The sequence below is a fragment of the Lissotriton vulgaris genome, chromosome 9, assembly GCF_964263255.1.
Source record: "Lissotriton vulgaris chromosome 9, aLisVul1.2, whole genome shotgun sequence".
Taxonomy (NCBI): Eukaryota; Metazoa; Chordata; class Amphibia; order Caudata; family Salamandridae; genus Lissotriton; species Lissotriton vulgaris.
In genome coordinates this window covers 340,534,115-340,555,201 of record NC_141697.1, presented here as the reverse complement: position 1 = coordinate 340,555,201, position 21,087 = coordinate 340,534,115, and the positions used below count along the sequence as shown (strand labels likewise).

General features: G+C 44.6%; 1 protein-coding gene across 2 annotated transcripts in view; it reads left to right on the top strand.

Moving 5' to 3' along the window:
- The window catches only part of ATXN3 (ataxin 3), a 357,787-nt gene that overhangs the window by 99,010 nt on the left and 237,690 nt on the right, over nucleotides 1-21,087 (top strand). For both annotated transcript variants that reach the window (XM_086937684.1, XM_086937683.1), the window contains exon 2: nucleotides 5,135-5,299. In XM_086937684.1, the coding sequence (XP_086793810.1) occupies nucleotides 5,135-5,299 (165 nt within the window). The remainder of the gene's footprint in view (nucleotides 1-5,134; nucleotides 5,300-21,087) is intronic.

Here is a 21,087-nt window from a genome sequence, read left to right as displayed (position 1 = left end):
GGATAAATGTATAAGAGAACTTACATAAAGATGTAACCAAGGAAAATGTATAGGTTATATTCTATACAGTCGTATTCTATGTATTTCATGTATTTGATGTAGAATGTTTAAGTATAACTAGGGCTAAAATACGAATATATAAATGTATGCCAAAGGTTATACTGTGTAGAGGGCTTTTGTAGAAATGCTGGAAGAGTTTAGGTCATTTGTGTTTGTAACCTAACTGGTCAAGAGTTCGAAGGAGCATAGTCACATGAATGTAATTTAGTGGTCTTGTGAAGGTCGTAAATAGCTTGATGTGGACATGAGAGCCGAGAAGTCTAGCACTTGTTAGATTTAAGGTGACAATGCCGGACGGAGCTTATTGCTCGAACGTGAGGAGAGACGCTTTTGAGGTGGACTATGTTTTGACAAGACCATTCACAGAACCTAGCAGGGTCAAGTTAAGAGACATAAAGTTAAGGCCTTGTCTAAATTCATATGTTACATGATCTGAAAGGATCGATAAATGTCGACGATGAAATGATGAAGATGACATCCAAAGGAGAAGGGTCAACTTAACGAACGACGCAAGGAGTGGACCAATGGAAGAAGCAGGAAGTTGACATCATCGGGGAAAGTCCGTGGTGGGCGTCAAGGGGCGTTCCACCCACACTGTGATTGTGTATTTTAGGGACAGCACCCCGGGGAGGAGGGCAGAACCATCAGAGAGCAATTGGGAGATTAGGAACAGCGAGACGAATTGCTCAGAGCAAGGGCGAAGGGTAGATGCCTTGAGCAGATGCGCTGAGACATCAGAAGCGCATAGGAGCAGTAGGCCGAGGACCCTTAGAGAGCAGATGGGTAGGCAGATAGGGTACTGCTTCTGAAACTTAAGATTTCCTTTAGAGTCTAAGAGAGTTTGAACTTCTTTGGGAGTCAAACTGCTGACACCTTTTTAGGGAAGAGAATTTGCGAAGTAGGGACGTCACATAGCATAGAGTAGGGACAGATTAACTTGATGATATTTTTATCTTACTGCAGATGACGCAGAAGGAACCACTTCACACCGAAGCTTAAGCAGCTGATATTTTAATTGATTTTGTATTTTGTATATTTTGAGATTTTATCCTGAGTGGATTGTATCGTATTCAAATTAATCTTTATATAAACTTTTGAAACTTCATCAGTTGTAAGTGGTTCTTCAGAGTGGCGTCAGTCAATGGGGTTTGTCTAACCAATGCGGGGGTGGTCCTTTCCTCAATGACAGATATAAGCGGTCCAAAACAGATGAATGAGATTCTTTATTACATTTATCATAATCATAAATTGATATCAAAATCTCATTCCCCGCAAGCGCCCTCCCCTTCCTCCAGCCTTCGATCAGGGGTGCCTTGGGCAGCAGTGGTTCCTGCCCTATGGTGGCACACTGGCTCCCCTCTGTCACTCGTATATCTTCGGGTGTTCTCCTGGGGTGCATTTCGCTAGACTGCGCTCAACCCTCTTCCCTAGATGGCTTCTGAGTCCTTATCTGTGCGGGGCCCTGGCCTTCCAAGTATCCCAGAGCTGCACCCCTCTCTCCGCCAGGCCACTTGCCAATCCCCAGAGGCAGTCTCCATGTATGTGTTTATTCAGTAAGCAGAGGGGGCCCGCCTCCTCCCCACGACTCTCGGGGTGCCATTGACTGGGCACCTCTCAGCTGGAGGACTTCTTATAGGTGTCTGCTCCGCTCTTACACATCAGGTGTTGGCCATGGGCGCTGGGCTATCATTTCTCTTATTTATTGTATGGCCTAATTTTATGCAGCACTATAATATTGCCATAATTATCAGGAGGCATAAGCTAAAGTTGTTAGATTGAGGGAGGAATAGGTGGCAGAGGCGCCACCCCCAGAGAAGTTCAATGATGCATCTTCCTCCCAAGACTTGTTTTTTTTAATGACAACACCTGACCAACATAAATATGTTGGTCAGGTGTTTTCTTTTTTTTAATTTAAAACTTTTTATTAAAATATAAAAAAGTAGAATATACATTTGGCCTTCTTATATACAGTACAAAATGTGGTACGCTTCGCCTTCGTGTTCTCCGAGAAAGAGAGGAGAAAAGAAAAAAAAGAAGAAAGAGAGAGGGGGGGTGGCTAGTTGTATGTCCTTGGCTGGGCTCTCGTCAGCTGTGCATCTAGGAGCTCCCACATCTCTTCTTTTGAGTTGTGTTCCTTTGAGAATTTCCCCGTTATGTTGTCTGCTCCTCTGAGACTTGTAATGCGCCCTTTGGTCCTCTCCAACTTTTCCATCAGTGAGTTACTCCCAGATACGCAAAACGAGCATTGAAAAAGCAATAGGTCTTGCCTTTGATTAAGTTAAAGCCATTTGCTTTGCTATACAATACCATTAGCAAAACAAATAGCTTTAACTTAATCGAAGGCGAGACCTATTGTATTTTCAGTGCTTGTTTTTTTTAAGGAAGTGGGACTGATGCATTTAATTTTGGGGTTTTTGTGACGTGACGTGAAGCTTTTAAATTGTTCCCATGTGCCCCATCCCCAAAACTGTTTAAAATATTTTTATTGCGCACAGTACGCAAGCATGTGCAGTAGGTGGTTTACACTGTTGAGCTTCTTAGCTGGTCAAAAGACGTCCATTACGCAGAAGGAAGCCCCCAGCCATTGCCTGAGTCATGCACATGGCAGGCCACGTGCCTGTTAGTCGAAGATTCCACAGTCAGGTAAGGGGGTGGCAGTACGTGCATATGGTCAATATCGGGGATGGACAGGAGCACATCTGTCATGGGGGAGAGTAAGTGCTGGTCCAGCTCTGGTGCAACTAAAGAATACGTCCTATGTTGGTGCCCTGCCGCGCGTATGTGTATGGATTCCCCTGTGTTCACGGCAACATCAATAGTGCCTACATAATCACAAGTGACTTGAATGCGGCCGATATTTTAACTGCATTGTGATATACACAAGCTCTTCACACAAGCTTCTGAAAGCCACAGCTCACAGCAATGCACAATCCGACTGTAACAGGAGCCGGTGCTGACAATTAAATGCTGGTGGCCAGCACCGGAAACCATCGGCTCGCATTAAGCACTGCCTAAAACATGTTCCTTTTCCTTGCTCATTCTCTTTCATTTACCCTCCCTAACTTTTATTCCCAAAAAAGTTTACTGCCTTATCTATAGTTTTTTAGGTCTCAGCTAGCATTGTAGCGCTCATGCGCTCCTCGCCTGCGAGAGCTATTGTAAACAAGTAATTTTCAAGAAGGTAATCAACTAACAGATTTGTTTAGGTATTTCAAATCAAAACTCAAAATAACGCCCTTTCAGTGTAGTTTTATCCGCCACCCCGTGTTTAATTGTGACACTAACTTCTTCTTCTGAGGCACTTCTTTAAAAAAATATACGTTCTCAACATTTGACAACTTTCAAAGTATACCTCAAACGACTCGATGAACAGCACAGCGAGCTCTGTCAAAATATTTAATTTTTTGTTAAGGGACTGAAGGTTCCCAAAGTTCCCCCAAACGAGGAACGGAGGGGTGGCAGGAACCAGAAACGCCAAGACCCTACCAACAGCCTTTTCATTGAAGTATACAGAAATAATGCTTTTAATACGCATATCGTAAACAATGTAATGGCGCTGCCGCTAAATGTTCGTTATCTATGTAACGTGCGTGGACAGAGCTCTATTAGCGCGCCCACAGGCCACAAGCAGGCATTTCATAAACTAGCCTCTCCCCGAAGCCCGGCAGAGAGCGTGGGCTTCAGTGAGCCTGCTTCGGAGCAGTGGGCAGCCGTCCTAGGTGACGCCGCAGAGACTTGCAACACAATCCATTTTATGAGGTACACAGAGAGGATGCTTCGAACATGAATATAATAAACAATGTGCTATGTTAACAAGCATTAAAAATGCAATAGGTCTCGCCTTTCATTAAGTTAAAGCCATTTACTATACAATACCATTAGCAAAGCAAATGGCTTTAACTTAATCAAAGGCGAGACCTATTGCATTTTCAATGCTTGTTCTAAACTTGGGGCTTTTTCAGAATTTTCGCTTAGTACCCATAGGTGTTTACTGTGTTATTTCTGCACGTCTAACAAGAACAGTGACATCTCATTTCCAGCAGGTAATTGTCTACGAATAATGATATCTTGGTTGGTGAAATTTGATTGTCTATTAACAATTCCTTCTTAAAAGATAAAAGATTATTCTCATTAAGGCTCATGAAATAATGTGCATAAAAGTTGAAACACCTTTTAAGACCAACGATTTGTCTTTCATGTAGAATTTTATGCTACATCTGAAGTCACCATTGCTTGAAATCTGTTATACAAAAAAATTCTGAATAACACAGGTCATTGTATCCAATATTGGTTCTAATCTGTGCTGGCATTACATCTATCTTAAAATGCACAGAAAATGAGAATAAAGGTGTGAGTGCGGTCTTTGAATGTTGTGGACAAAGTGAACTCAAACTTCCCAGGGTGTTATCTTTGATAGGTTAGCCAACCAGCTAAAACAAGCACACTGCCGGTAGTGTGGGTGCCGCCGGGCTTTTTTTCTGTAGGTTTTTCCATTTCAGATGCTGCATTCCTACGTTGTCAAGGTTATCCACTTTTTTAGGTAAATACATCTTACTCTTGGGTCTTTCTAATTCGAAAATCGTATCATGTTCACATCAGAATTTTCTGCAGATCGCTGAGTTGATGTCCATGGGAAGTAGGTCTTGGTCTTCTTGCCAAATTCAAATTGAGACCCTTGAGTGAAAGACCTTTTTAAAGTCAAAAAGCCCAAATTGGTTGGATTAACAAACCAGTTTATTAAATTGTTTCCTATTTCTTGTTTAATTGGATTTATGATCTCCTAACAAGAGTCAACAGCAGTACATATACTGACCGACTTGAAATAGTTGTCATGATACTTTGAGCAGTTGTGAATGCTGACTTGTACTCACTAATACCATTAATTCTGTACATGCAAATGTTAGTGCGCAATCTGATCCTTACGGATTGTAGGCAACAAATAGTGGTACACCATTTCTTTGGCATACTTACGGACAACCTATAATAATATTTTGCATTGTTAATGAAAAAAACGAGTTCATGAAAGAAGTGTTTTAGTTAACAGTATGCTTATTTTTTTTGTATTCCAATACAGCAGGAGGGATCGTTGTGTGCACAGCACTGCCTCAATAATTTGTTGCAGGGAGAGTATTTCAGTCCTGTGGAATTGTCTTCTATTGCACATCAGCTCGATGAAGAAGAGAGGATGCGAATGGCTGAGGGAGGGCTCACAAGTGAAGAATATCGAATATTCATACAGGTAGGGGAGATGAGCTTTCATTTAATTGTATTGTTAAGTTGGTTGGTACAGTGTGGCAACTTTCTGCTAAATGGTGTCGAACAGGAAGTGTTTATTTACCCAACCATGCTATAAGGATTTTCACCTCTTTAATGCACACTTGTCTTCTTAACAAGTTAATGTCCTCTTCCGTATTCACCTGAAGCAAAGCAAAAGGCAAATATTTTTGTAGAAACACTGTGAAAGGTTACTCCTTCTATGATTCGATCTAGCAATCTTTTGACCAGTCACATACTTAAGGGGGTTACCATGTGCCACGATGACATGAAGTGTTTTTGGAATGTGACGGTTGAACTCCTTCCTCTAGGCACCCTGGAGACTTTTGCATTCTTATGGTTTGAGCAATAATATGTTGGTAATAGATGTATAAGTCACAAAATATCTAATTAGACTACACTGTGCACAGCATCATGTACATTTCTCACCACTGCACTTTTTGCAGGCCTAGACTGCCCCAATACATGCATGCTCCCAGTGTGTGAATGAGCCCTGCCAAAATGTACACACCATGCCATTCATGTATACCTCCATTGGATTTTTTTCTCTGTCACCACAGAGGCCAACCCTGTTGGAACATGTTGCCTGTGAACACAGCAATCCCATTATTCCTCCCTTCTGCCACACTCTGAATCCACTTTCATCCTGTCCATTTTCCTTGAACCCTTGACACTCCTCCCCATCTCTGTTTATGAACCACAACAGCATCAAACGCGTTACAAATGGGGGTGGGGTCGCACACTACTCACACACCGGCGGTGTCGCCCCTAAGGACTCTGGTCAATGTAGGAAAGTGACAAGTTGAGAACGAAAATATCTAGCAAACCAATGATAGTATTGTCGCCCTTATTTCAACCTCATTTCAAATATTAACTACATACATAATAATGATTCACTTAGACAGTAGTACATCAAAAATATTTGATTGTTTTATTTTTCATTCTGTTTATTTACTTTTTATATTTCTTTTATATAGTGTGTTAATTGATTTATAAAAAAACATGTATACTTCATAATAGTGACAATAAGTGACATACAATACTCATATTGACAAAAAACAAGAACTTTTACACATGAATACAAAAAGTACTATACGATATATTCAGTCGGTGGAAAAAATTAATGAAGGTGGCAAATGCGGTAGAGTGGAACACAACGCGTTTCGGCCTGGGGCCTTCATCAGGTGACCGTCATTCGTATCTTACATAAAAACAGGTGATTTAACATAAACCTATACAGAAAAGGATAAAGAACACATGAGGTACACCAATAAGTATTTTTAAATGACTGATAATAATATATTGTCTAAACATATATTACGAGGTTGAATGAAGGTATGTTCTTATAACAACCTTTTGGTAGCAAAGGGTCAATTATTTTTTATATATATATATATATTATCACGTGATACATTTCCATTTTTTTGTATACACAAAGTGGGCTAGCACACTGTCTCCTATATACTATATCATCCTTACAAAGCTCATATATTGTAAACACAACCACATTGTAATGTAGCATTAGTTAAAAAACATTCAGAGTTATCTTGTTCCTTTCTCAGCAGTATGTTCTAAAAAGCTGTGTCTCTTATCTCATTTTCTCATATTATTTCATCGTGGAACTAGGTGATAAAGCAGAAGTGAAAAAACTACAACGATGTCTGGAAAAAGTTAGGGTAGTGGATAGGATGTTAGTGATGTCTAAAAAAGGGGCTCTGTGTTTTATTTAAAATTAGAGTAGATGAAAGACCCGTTATAACCCAGTGAAGGTGAAGAGATGTAGGAAAGTGTTCGCGATGCATCATCTTTCGATCTTCTGCTATCTTCGCTGTCCCTGGACACGTGTTTCGGGGTATTACCCCTCATCAGCAGGGATAGGCAGTGTTCTGGGGTTTCCGATGGCTGCCAATATCTGCCAGGTATAGTACCACTCCGGCGCGTAGGTGCGGGATCCCAGGCTCGTCAGCCCGCTGCTCAAGGGAGCTTTAAAGTTACAAATGGGGGTGGGGTCGCACACTACTCGCACACCGGCGGTGTCGCCCCTAAGGACTCTGGTCAATGTAGGAAAGTGTTCGCGATGCATCATCTTTCGATCTTCTGCTATCTTCGCTATCCCTGGACACGTGTTTCGGGGTATTACCCCTCATCAGCAGGGATAGGCAGTGTTCTGGGGTTGCCGATGGCTGCATCAAACGCGTCACCTGCCACATGATGTGCACACCATCACCTCATCCCAATGCCCTTCTAACTGTTCATTGCATAAGCATTCAATTGCTCCAACCCCACATTAATCTCCAGGCCGGGTACTGTGGAAAATCACTGCCATTATATTGAAGTGCTTGAATGGTGTAGTAGCATTTGTATAGCACTTTGTACTCCTATGGGGTGTGACCGCTCTTACCTTCACGTAGAGCAAGCTACACTGTGTAGAGTGTGTGGTTGAAAAGATAATGTTTTTGGGTTTCTTCTATGTAGGAAGGGTTTTCATATCATGTGTGATAACCACTGAGTTGCGGTTGTTATATAATGGGACTCAGCACCTGGGACTGTGGTGGAAGAGGGTACATGAGATAGTGCCGGATTTGAATTATAATTTCTCTCTAACTGATAAGCAGCATCAGCATAGCCGTAGGGACACTAGGATGCTATGAGTGTACTTATTAAACAAACATTGGCAATATCATTAGGTCTGGCTTATAAATGAAAGTGCCTTTTGTGTTGAGGCATGCAAGTTATCATATGTGCACCTGTCACTCGTATTTGCACTTATGTATCAATTCTTTCATCCACTGACTTATTCTTGTATTCATAATCTGATACATCTGAAATAAAACACGCAGTCATCTAAACATGGTGGGTATATACTTGCATTTGGGAATGATTAGTATCTGAACCTAATTGTCTGCAGTTCATTGAACTGTCTAGCTATAGCACTGGATGAATCTCAGCACCTCTGGAATTACACATAAGGAGACTTCACCCTGCTTATTCAAATGGCGAGACCAGATGATTACATCTCTTCTGTGTTATGGATCAAGGAATTCAATTACCTTGCTTTTGCCACAAGCAACGCTGTGGTTCAGGTGAGGTGTCCAGTGTCTTGGTAGTGCACTGGTGTCCTAAATTTCAATATTTTTGTTTTGTGCTTTGTCCAAGCGGGGATCCTTCAAATTGTGTGTTGTTGACATAAGCTTGCAAACCTCTCCTGCTCTTGGTGGCAGGACGTGTTCCTACAAGGAGTACCTTTTTGGGGTCTTGCTTTGAGTGCCAGTTCCCCTTGGCTTTTGAGAGCATACACTCTTTAGACTACATGCTTAGTACTTTGGCTCAATATTCTGCTCTCCGTCCCATGCCTGTCTGTATTAATCTCTGTTATTCTATTTCTACAAATTAACCACTAATCTTGAGTTCTGCTACTCACCATACAGCGCTTCCACTCTGTCAGGAGTAGTGGGTGCTTTATTAAAACAGTTAATATAACAAAACTAAACTTGGCACTGGGTGTCCTTTTTGCAGAGGTATTGTAAATAGTCTGGCATTGTTTTAAAATTTCAGCATGACTGCCACTTTAAGGAGAAATTTATTGGTTATCCTTGAATGATAAAACAGTAGCACATTATGGACAACAGCATTCCATGGCTGTTTCCTGGTTTAGATAAAGTGACCATGTAACATGCTGTTCACTGCAGATCAAATGACCGGCAAGCAAGCGACCTGTTAGCACTGTCTGGTGAGCTGTATTATCGTCTGAAAAACATTAAATTAAAAAGAGGAGATCCAATTAAAAAAGGGAAATTATATATGCTGAAAATGAAAAATCCATTTATCAATAATATCATTAACTCATCACTTAACCTAGGCTTAGTCCCTGAGGAATGGAAGGTTGCAGCTGTAAAGCCCCTACACAAAAAGCCACTACCTGATCCTGCAATCCTCACAAACCTCCGCCCCATTTCTCTCCTTCCTACCTTTTGTAAACTAACTGAAAAGGCAGTTAACAAACAGCTCACCGCTTTTTTGGAGGCCAATAACATCTGGCACCCAAATCAAGCAGGCTTTAGAGCTCAGCACTCAACCGAATCAGCTTTAATATCTACATCCAAAACTCTCAGAGCTGCATTAGACCAGGGTAAGAAAGCAGTCTTAGTTCTGCTGGACCTGTCCGCGGCTTTTGATACGGTGTACATACCATCCTGATAAACCGTCTAGCCGCGGCAGGGATCACCGGAAATGTGCTGAACTGGCTTAAAAGCTTCCTAGCAAATAGACGACCAGTGGTCATTTTAGGCCAATATAGGTCGGAAGAAAAACTACTAGGACCAGGAGTGCCCCAGGGCTCCTGTTTGAGCCCAACGCTCTTTATTGTATACATGGCCCCCTTAATTGCCCTCATATCATCTTACGGCATAGATACTATATCACACGCAGATGATACACAGCTCATTTTGGTCATGGAGGACAACACCGGTGAAGCTGAAATGAAACTCAAGAACTGTCCCAAAGCTACGTTTAAATGGATGGACTTGAACCACCTTAAGTGTAACTCAGGTAAAATTGAGATTTTACCTTTTGGTAAAGGAAATCAATTCAATCCCGATTCCTGGTGGCCAGAAGATGCCATTGCCCCCCCCCCCCCCCCCCACCCCCCCAATACTGCCCTCTCAGTTCGAAACCTAGGGATTAAATTTGACCCCACCCTTAGTTTCAAACAGCAAGCAGTGGCCGTAGCAGGGACCTGCTTTGGCATTATAAAAGGGCTCAGAAGATTCTTCGATCTGATTCCCCTCCCAGCAAGGAAAATGGTTGCAGTGGCCCTTATAACCTCCCGCATCGACTACTGCAACAGCCTTTATGCAGGGACCAATAGAGAAATCTGCCATAAACTACAAATGGTGCAGCATGCCGCAGCCAGACTGGTATTAGGATGGTAAAGGAGAACATCAGCCACAGCAGCATTGAACATCCTGCACTGGCTGCCAATTCACAAACGGGTGCTCTTTAAGATTCTCCTGATCACCTACAGAGCCTTTTAATGGGAAAGGACCTAGCTACATACAGAGTATGTTCAAACGCTACACCCCCTCAAGTTGTCTTAGATCCCAAACTGCCAACCTCCTCACCATTCCCAAGTTTAGACTCAAAATGAGAGGAGGGAAAGCCCTGGCAGTGTTAGGCTCTAAAGCTTGGAACATGCTTCCACCACACCTCCGCTTAATTCCAACTGAATCCATCTTTAGAAAGACCCTTAAAACTTGGATTTATACTCTATCCGAAATACAAAGTATATCCCTAATCTAAACTACAAATCCACCAGACCCCCGGTTTCATGCTTCAGGCTCTCTTTCTAAAAGCGCAAAGATGCTCCCTGGAGTGTAGCCTGCGCTATATAAAACACCTATTACATTACATAACCAACTCTGGTTCATGTACAAGCAACCATTTGCATACAGTTATATAATTCAATAATATACAAAATTGGAGTTGACAAAGCAAAAGTCTCTTTATTCTAAAATGGCCTAACCTGGGTTCTGACCATGTAAATACCCACGTTCTATATCTACTGTTTGTCTGAGTGGATAACCAGCAGCACAGCCCTTTCTCACTATGTTAATCTGTTAAATTCCATGTAACAAAATACCTATGTGCAGGCTTTAATTTCGAATAATATCAATCTACCTTCAAATATATATTTGTTAGCATTGGCTTTTCACAGTCGATAAGTCAGTCTTATTGCTTTATTGTAACATTTCATTAACACAATAAAGCTTATTGTCACTATAAGTAACTCAGACCCACTAAACTGGTCATAAGCCTTCCCACAAGGCAACCATCTGGTATGCTGCTATAAAAGTACGAAGATGTATGAAATACAGTTGTAAAAACAATATAAAATTCAAACTAACAAAGCCCAATAAGGAGAACTATTGTGCAAATATTGTATTCCCATGTAGGAAAGTGGGTTATTGCATGGTGTGGTTTGGAGATCTCACTGTGTAATAATATCACCAATCTTTATCAGGTCCAGATAAGTTTGTATGAGAAAACCTGAATCTCAGTGCGGGGTAGCTGTGGCACTCTGGCTTAATCAAAGGAACAAGTATAAAGTAGTACTATAACAGGTAGTAAGTAAGAACACAATACAATAAAAATCCAACACCAATTTAGAAAAAGAGTGTATTTGTATCTTAAAATAGACAAAAAAATAACAATCTTTTGAGGGAAACCTGAGATATACATTTTCCAGAAGCAACTAAATGTTTTTTTTAATTCAATAAATAGCTGTAATTGGTTGAGCCGTTCTTAGCCAACAAGCTAGTATAACTACATCTCTTAATTTGGGTTGGCTGCAGCGGGGACCACTTTGGTTCAGGGAGACAGTCACCTGTTGCTTACTGCAGTCTTAGCCCCCCCCCAGTGTCTTTTTCTCCTCCAACATGGTCTAGCCAAGAAGTGGTCCTGATGCTGGGATGCAGGATGGCAGGGTGCTGAAGAGCTGCAGTGATTTTTCATGGGGCCTCCTCCGGGGTCCACAAACTTCAGGGGTCATCTCCGGCCTGAGGAATCAATCTCACATGATGCATCAAGGGAGTTCAGCACAGGGCCAGTTGCCTCAGGTCAACCAGTCTCACGCTTACAGTGGTCTCAGTGTTCTTTACAGGTGACTAAATCTTTTTCTTATTGGGGGGAGGGGGGCAGAGAACACTCTGACATCAGTTACGGGATCAATAGACCTTTCCCCTTCTGGAGTACATGCCAGCCTGTCTGTCTACACAAAGGAAATGGTATGCGAAAGTGTGATCACCATTTGCTTCACTGAGACAGGAGCATCTTTGAAGCTTGGCCCTATGTAGCTGCCCAGTAGTCATCCTGCTGGAGGAGGTGTTCCTTTTGAGTGCCCTTTACCAAATACAGCATGCTGCCCCCTCTTAAGAGGGGGCAGCATGCTGTATTTGGTGACAACTGCTGCAGATAGACAAAAAAGGCTACCCGAGGTTTGGACAACAAAGCACTGACTTTCTAGTTACCTCCCTATAAAAAGTTACCTTAAAACCATTCTCAGCAACTAGTCAGATTTAATGTAACAATTAATTTGATACCTTGGGATCTTTGGAAATCTGAAATGGAGATTGGTGCAGTGGCTAGTGAAACGATATGTATGTCAATGGAACCAACGGCCTTGCTACAGTGAAAACCGCAATTTTGTGTTTTTACTGTTAGGGCATGTTAAACACAAAAGGAACATGCCCATCTTTTTAAATATTTAGCACCCTGCCCGGTGGTCTACCAAGGCATCCTTAGGAGTGGATTATCAATATTAAAAAGTAAGGTTTTGACATAGAGGGTGTATTTAACCATGTCGAGTTTGCAGGTTTAAAGCTACTCTACTGCAGTGGCAGGCCTAGTACTGTGTTTTCACCATGTTACTATAATAGTGGCTCAGGTACGTCTTGTACCATATACCAGGTACTTCTAGGCAAGTTAAATAAGCCATTCAGGTATTAGCTAATTGTACTCGTAATTTTGGGGTCAGAACACATGCACTGGGGTCTGGACAGCAGGGCCCATTGCATTACAGAGTCTAAAAACATGAGGGGGGAGTGATCATACAAAGAGAAGCACTTTCTTGCACTATGGTTTGTTCGGTTGTGTCACCAACACCGAATCCCTTGCATGCTACTGTAATCTGTGAGATTCTATGTAATAAAATACCTGCCTACAGACTTTAACACAGTGTAATAATATTCCACATTTAAAAGCATATTACATTTTAACACATGCTTTTCACATTAAGTAAGCAAGGTCTACTTTCTTTCTCATTATAAACATATCACATTTAAGGAATCTGTATAACTTTTTCTAGTGAACCAGTAAGGCATCTGTCCTTTACCAATGACTTGACACTATATACAACACAGGCCTACTGAAGTGCACATAAAGTGGTAACCATCAGTTATACTTTTATAAGTATAAATACATACAAAATTATGTTTGGAAAAACTATTTACAATCCCTCTCAATAGGACAGAGCACGAATCATCACAATAAAATTCTGCGCCTAAGGTTTGTCCGAGTGGATGACCAACAGCAGAACCCTTACCTACTATGGTTTTCTGTGACATTAAAAGGAACTGAATACCTTTTCTACATCATGTAATAACAATTCACTGCTAGAAGCATATTGGCTTTACCATTTGCTTTTCAAAATAAATAGGCAGGCCTACTGCCTTTGTAATTATTTTTCATAATAAATAGGCCAGATCTATAGCATCTGGCACAACATTTCCATTCACACCAATCAGGCGCATATCTATTATCATCAGGTTATCATCATAACCATCTCGGGCATACTGCACTGAGCTTAGGCTTTCCCACAAAGCAACTATAAGGCATACATTCAAAACATTGAAAAAGTATTCAAAATTACAGTTATCAAAACAAAATACTGTCTCTCCTAGGACACAACTTAAAAAGTGCAAATCTTCTTTACCCATGGTTTCTCAAAGGGGGTAACCAACACCAAACCCCTTGCCTAGTAAAGAAATCTGTGAGATTCCATTTAGCAAAAAGCCTAGCGGTTACCTTTAGCCCAGACTGATTACAATCCACCCTGAAATGTTTGTTTTTAATTGTATACTTTTCACAATAAATATGTGAAATAAGTACCTTTTGGCTATACCTTTATCAGTGGCTTGTCACAATAATCAACTCAAGCCTACTGTACTGAGTATATGCTTTCCACAAGGCAGCCAAAAGGGATACAGTCATAAAAGTATAAATGTATACAAAATTGAAGTTGGCAGGCAGAGTAAACTATTTCCTAAGAGAACCTACCACCCCACCTGCGAGACATCATCAACACATCATTCGACACCGCCACCTTCCCTGAGAGCTGGAAACACGCCGAACTCAGCGCCTTACTCAAGAAGCCAACAGCGGACCCCACCGAACTCAAGAACTACCGCCCCATCTCGCTCCTCCCGTTTCCAGCCAAAGTCATCGAGAAGACCGTCAACAAGCAGATGGCCGCCTTCCTCGAGACGAACGGATCCCTCGACCCCTCACAGTCCGGCTTCCGAGCCAATCACAGCACCGAGACCGCCCTCATCGCCGCCACCGATGACATCCGAGCCCTGATGGACAATGGAGAAACAGCGGCCCTCATGCTCCTAGACCTCTCCGCGGCATTCGACACGGTCTGCCACCGCACCCTAGTACAGCGCCTCAGCAACATCGGAATCCAGGACAAGGCGCTGGAATGGATCATCTCCTTCCTCGACGGAAGAACACAGAGAGTCCGCCTACCACCGTACAAATCAGAAGCCTCCGAAGTCATCTGCGGCGTCCCTCAAGGATCATCTCTGAGCCCCACCCTCTTCAACGTCTACATGAGCCCCCTCGCGGCCATCGTACGCAAACACAACCTCAGCATAATCTCCTACGCCGACGACACCCAGCTGATCCTCTCCCTGACCAACGACCCCGCCTCCGCCAGAGCCAACCTGCACGAAGGGATGAAAGAGGTAGCCGAGTGGATGACGACCAGCCGCCTGAAACTGAACTCTGACAAGACGGAGGTCCTCATCCTGGGCTCTTCCCCCTCCGCCTGGGACGACTCCTGGTGGCCTCCCGCCCTGGGCACCGCACCCAAACCGACAGACCATGCACGCAACCTGGGCTTCATCCTGGACTCCTCCCTCTCCATGACCAGGCAAGTCAACAACGTCTCCTCGGCGTGCTTCAACATCCTACGCATGCTACGGAAGATCTTCCGGTGGATCCCCACCGAGACCAGGAAGACCGTCACCCAGGCCCTCGTCACCAGCCGACTGGACTACGGCAACGCCCTCTACGCCGGTACAACCGCCAAGCTCCAGAAGAGACTCCAGCGGATCCAGAACGCCTCAGCCAGACTCATCCTCGACATCCCACGAACCAGCCACATCACCGGACACCTGAGAGACCTTCACTGGCTCCCCGTCAACAAAAGAATCACCTTCCGCCTCCTCACCCACGCACACAAAGCCCTACACGACCAAGGCCCGAGCTACCTCAACAGCCGGATCAACTTCTACGCTCCCAAACGCCACCTCCGATCAGCCAACCACGCCCTCGCCGCCGTCCCCCGCATCCGAAGAGCGACTACAGGAGGAAGGTCCTTCTCCTACCTGGCCGCCAAGACCTGGAACTCCCTCCCGACCGACCTGCGCCTGACCCAAGACCACCTCTCCTTCAGGAAGAAGCTGAAGACCTGGCTGTTCGAGCAGTAGCGGCACCCCCCCCCCCCCCAGCGCCTTGAGACCCTACGGGTATGTAGCGCGCTCTATAAGTGTCACTGATTGATTGATTGACCAGAGATTATTGTAGTACATATCTTCGATCAGCAGGGTTTGTTCGGGTGGAACGCCAACAGCAAAACCCTACTATGTTAATATGTGAAATTCCCATGACAAAATAACCTGCCAATAGGCATTAGCACAGTCTTATAAAAATCCATCCTTAAAAGCTTATCTAATACATGCTTTTCACAATAGGAAGGTGTAGGAAGGGGGAGGCTCTAGTTGGCGCAGTGCAACACTAGCGACAAGCAGGGACTCTCTCTTCCTCGTCAGGACTGAGGGTTACCTTCCAGACAACCTCTGCTTACCCTCTAGGTAGTGTGGCTTAAGCAGTCGTAGGCTAATCTTTGGGGCACATAGGGTTAAACACTTGCAATAGTACACCTTTACAACCAACCCACCACACAACGAGACCAGACTGTATTCTGTAAAAATATATATCTTTATATAGATTTTAAGCAGGCTTGTGAATACAGTCAACGTACTTTACGATACCGGTTGCAAATTACTCAGTTCAGGTTACCACAGTTCTTTCTAGCAGTTTAAGCGTTCTCTTAGGGCCCTCGGGCCGATGTCAACAAAGTTCTTGTGGAGCAGGCGGCTCTCGGGATCTGTCCCACGTCGCGTTGCCTTCCCGGGGTCGTTGCGGCTCTCAGCCGAGCATTTCACGGGCCATCCGGGGCAGCGGTGTTCTGTGGCGGCAGGGTCCTCTCCTCGTCGTCCGCTCCGACCCTGGCGGCGGCGGCTGTGCGGTGGTGGCAAGTGGCAGTACGGTCCCCAAGTGCAGGACGTACCCAGCCAAGTGCCGGTGCAGCTGTGCGCTCACAGCTGGGCTGTCGGGCAGGTTACCGACCTTGCGGATTCTCACAGGGCAACTGTCCGTCTTTGCAGGTGAGTGGCTGTTCGTAGCGCAGTCCACTCGAGAGCTTGGACCGGACGGGTCCTACTTTGCTTTGCTCTCGGGCTCCCGGTGCAGTTGCGGTCACGGTGTTCGGGCCAGCGGCGGCTGGTCCTCACTTTGCTTTCGCTGTTGCTTTGGGCCCCGGTCACGGTGGTCAGGTAGATGTCGTCGCCTTGGAGGAGATTCCTCCGTCGGTACTGCGGCGAGGGTCAGCACCCGCAGTCGCTTTCTTTCAGGGGGTAGCGCCCACTGGTCCTGGGGCGCTGGTCAGGGGGCACGTTCAGTTGCAAGCCCTTGGAGATCTCTTTAGCAGAGTTTGGCACAAAGTAGAGCAAAAGTCTTCTCGTAGTCTTTTCTTCTTCCCCTCCTTCTCACGGTCCTTCTCGTCGGGCAGAGTCCTTCTGTGGCCCAAACAGGATCTAATTTTCAAGGAGCAGGGCTCCTTCTTTTATAGGCCAATTCTTTTGTTCTCGCAGGCCAGGGGGGCCTTTGCATAGCCACTCTCAGTCCTTGAGTACCCTGGCGGGTGTACTCTAGCTTCTGCTTTCAGTGTGAGGGGCAGGTGCATCAGACGCCCCACAGGAGGTGGAGCCAGCATTGTGCGGACGGGGGTTGCCAGAGTACCTTGTTGATGGGGGCTTCGCCCTTCCTGGGCCAGGGGCCGGCTGAGTCATCAGTCGCTCCCCAGGAGGGTGGAGCCAGCATTGTGGTGGCAGGGCACAGCTACAGTTTGAGTCAAGAGCCACTCCTACCTCCCACTAAGGTGTAATCTGCGCATTCACCACCTGTCATCCCCCCAGCCCTGTCACTCACACGTCCCAGACAGTCAGATACACATACCAGCAGAGGCGGGCTGAAATGGTTAAGCAAGCAAATGCTAACTTTCTAAAAGTAGCATTTGCAAACCCAGGAAACTAAAATAAACTTGACTACAAGAAATATTTTATCATCCTGAGTTCAGGCATACTAAACACGACTCGCTACCATGCTCCTTGAGCCTGCTGGGATTATAGGGTGTAATAATTCCAGCAGCTCAGTCTGGCCTAATGGAGCAGGTAGCCTTCAATAGTGAAATACGGTTTTGGTGGTAAGTCACTACTAGGACATGCCATACACATCAGGGCTTGTCCTACCTTACACCTACAACGCACCCTGCCCGCAGGCCTACCATAGGGGTGACTAATATGTAGTCAAGGGAAGGTTCGGGGCAGGCAAGTGGGTGCACTTGCCCAGCTGGCGTGACAGTACGAGACCGCACGCGGGTTCTGCGGTCGCAGTTCCCAGACACATCTTTACGGCTGCTTCGGTGGGTGGCGCAACCAGCGCTGCAAGCCCACTAGCAGTATTGGCATCTACAAGCCCCGGCACTCTCTAGTGCACTTTACTAGGGACTAACAGTAAATCCAATGAACCAATCATGGATACCAATCGCATGTACAATTTACAGTAGGGAGCACTTGCACTGCAGCACGGGTCAGCCGTGGCGCAGTGCCCTGAGTATCGGAAAACCAGCAAAACATCGGAGGCACATCAGCAAAAAGTGGAAGGGAGACTCACGCCAAGGTGCCAGGTCTAACAGAAGGTAAGGCCTACTGGTTTTGTCATGACGTTTTATAATAAACAGATCAGGCCTATGAAATCAGGCATGGCCTTCCCCCAATGAACCGACGAAGCCTTTATCCTTTACTATTGGCTTTACGCCTTACTGAAAACCAGCATACTCAAATTGACATAAACTAGCAACTTTAAATGTATTCAGTTATACAATTACAAATCTGTAGAAAGATACTGCTTGCAAAACAATATACAATGCCTTTTAACAGGGCGTAACAAAAATCATCACAGTGAAAACCCACAGAGTTTGTCAGAGTGGATGGCCAAAGCAAAAACTAAACTCTTGCCTAGTATGGTAATCTGTGGGATTATATGTAACAAAATACCTGTCTGTGGCCTGCAACACAATGTGCTAACAACCTAGGGCTAAAGGATTACTAGCTTTAATGCCTTTGCCATAACATTTCATAATAAACCGACTAGACCTATGACATCGGAATATAAAATTTCCCAGTGCACATATCAGACCTGTAGCTTGCTAATATAACCAATTTAGGCCTACAGTTTTGAGTGTAAGCTTGTCCACAAACCACAGTGATAAAATTAGAAAACGATGCACAATTTCAATTGGCCAAGCAAAATATTACCTCTCTAAGGGGGCCTAAGAAGGATCCTCACAGAACAAACCTTCTATATCCACAGTTTGTTACACGGGGTAACCAACACCACAACTATTGCCAACTACAGTAATCTGTGAGAGTCCATATGGAAAAATTCCTATCTGCAGACTTTAATTTAGAGTAGTAACAATTCACACTTAATTGCCTATTAACTTTAACATAGAAGTTCCACTATAAAAATATCAGGTCTACTGCATTTATTATACATTTCATATTAAACAGATCAGGCATATGGCTATGATCATTGGCTTCCCACCGTAACTCAGACCTCCTGTATCGAGTATAAATCAACATGTGGGCGGATTCAAAGCCCTCCTTTGTAGTACTCCTCAAAGATATTTTTTGTTTGATTGATCACATTAATGTCAAAGCAGACCTAAAAATAGGATTATTAGCAAAGGTCCAGTAATCCAAATGGAGACTGTCAGGCAGAAAATGCCAAAAATTGAAGATTCAATCAAAAGATACTGATCACAGCTTGCGCACACTCAAACTAAACCAATATTAAAAATTTTACCCAAAAGTATTCTGACTTGCTGTGCACTGCCTGAAGTGGTTCCACCCTACCACCAATTCAAAAGAAAAAGTATTCTAGAGCATAATGTTCTAGTGCCGCGTTGCGGCATTTTTGCCATCCCAAGCGGCCGCCAAACACATGCAGGCATCGGAATCCTCACTTCCGGGCGGAAGTGAAGTCCCGATCTAGTTCTTCTTGCCTCAAAGCACTTCCGGGGGAAATGCTTAAACGCTGCGTTTCCCGCCAGCTCTGTGCTTCAGATTCCTTTTCCTGAACCCGTCCGGAGCCCAGAAGAAGCTGCGGACTGCCCCCTGGCTCCTTTCTTTGCAGCACAGAAGCGCTTGCCTTGGTCGTCAGTTACGGTACTGTAACCGAGCAAGAGCGCTGTTCGTGACTTTTTCTCTCGCCGCATTGAAGAGCTTGCCTTGAGTTCCCCGTTTCTGTGGTTACCGCGCAGGAGCGCTGTCCGTGACATTTATTTGCCACAGTGTAGCTCTTGCCTTGAGAACTTCTTTCTTGTTTACGCCGCGCAGGAGCGCTGCATTCTTAGTTGTTTATCACCGCGCAGGAGCGCTTTATCCTTGGTGGTCTTACTTGCTTACCCTATTACCGCGCAGGAGCGCTTTACCTTAGTTGGTTACCTTAGCGCATGGGCGCTTGACTTGGTTTTCATTTGCTTTCCTTGGTCCAGAATCCACATGAGCCCTGGTGAGTTAATGGAGCAGGTGCTCCTTCCTGCATGTGTTTAGTGGTCTACCCTGAAGTGGGAGGTGTGGTCTATCCTAATTGGGTCCTTCTTGTTTCCCCAGTTATATAAAGATCCTAACCTGCTCCACTTCTACCAAGACCTCCTCATTTCGTTTTGGCTCCCATCCCTGGTTCCATCTCATCCCTGCTGGGTGTCAATCTCCGCACGGGTCAGGTGGGTACAGGGGCGGAGGCTCTTGTCGTCTCTGTGGAATCGCTTCACAAGCAAGGTGAGTCTTGTGGGGTATCCGACATCTAGACAGAAAGTGCACTACCTGAAACACTCCTACATGAGTGTGTGTAAACAATTCATCTAAAATCCATTAACACTTCGTGAACAGAAAAACTACGTATGAAGACAAAACATAGAAAAACAATAATATGCATCAATTAACAATTCTTCCAAAAACCATATTAATCCAAGGAACGATTGCGCTTGAATCATCAAAAAAAAGTCTCCTTGATAATATACTGCTTTGTGTCCGTGCGTACAAAGTTGAGCCAAATCAAATAAGAATTTCAACAGTCCATTTATTCTGGTCATAAAAATAATTGAAATCACAGTTCGAACTTCAATCCCAATGCATTTCGGGTGCTGTTTGCACCCTTCTTCAGGGGCACCCTTCTTCAGGGGATCTCTGCAAATGAATGTATCAAAATTTGTGTCACATATGAAACCCACGCTGCGGGGTGTCGATCTAGCATGGTGCTCGTCGGCTCGCCGGGCGCGGTTAGAGGGCATAGCCGCGGCGGCGGAACGGGTGGAGGACCTAGAGGCGCGCCACAGAACTGCGGCGGATGACATCTCCCTGCGACAACTCCTGCAGGCGCAGCAGACGCACTCTGCAATCTTATTGAATGAGGCTCGACAAGCGTGGCTGGCCACCCGTAGCCGGGTATATCAGTGGGGCGACAAATCGTGCAAGATGCTTCATCGATTATGTCAACAAACCTTGCAGCCTCTTACGCTCCCAGGCCTTGTAGACGCTGCGGGTGTGGCTATCACGGACCCGGCTA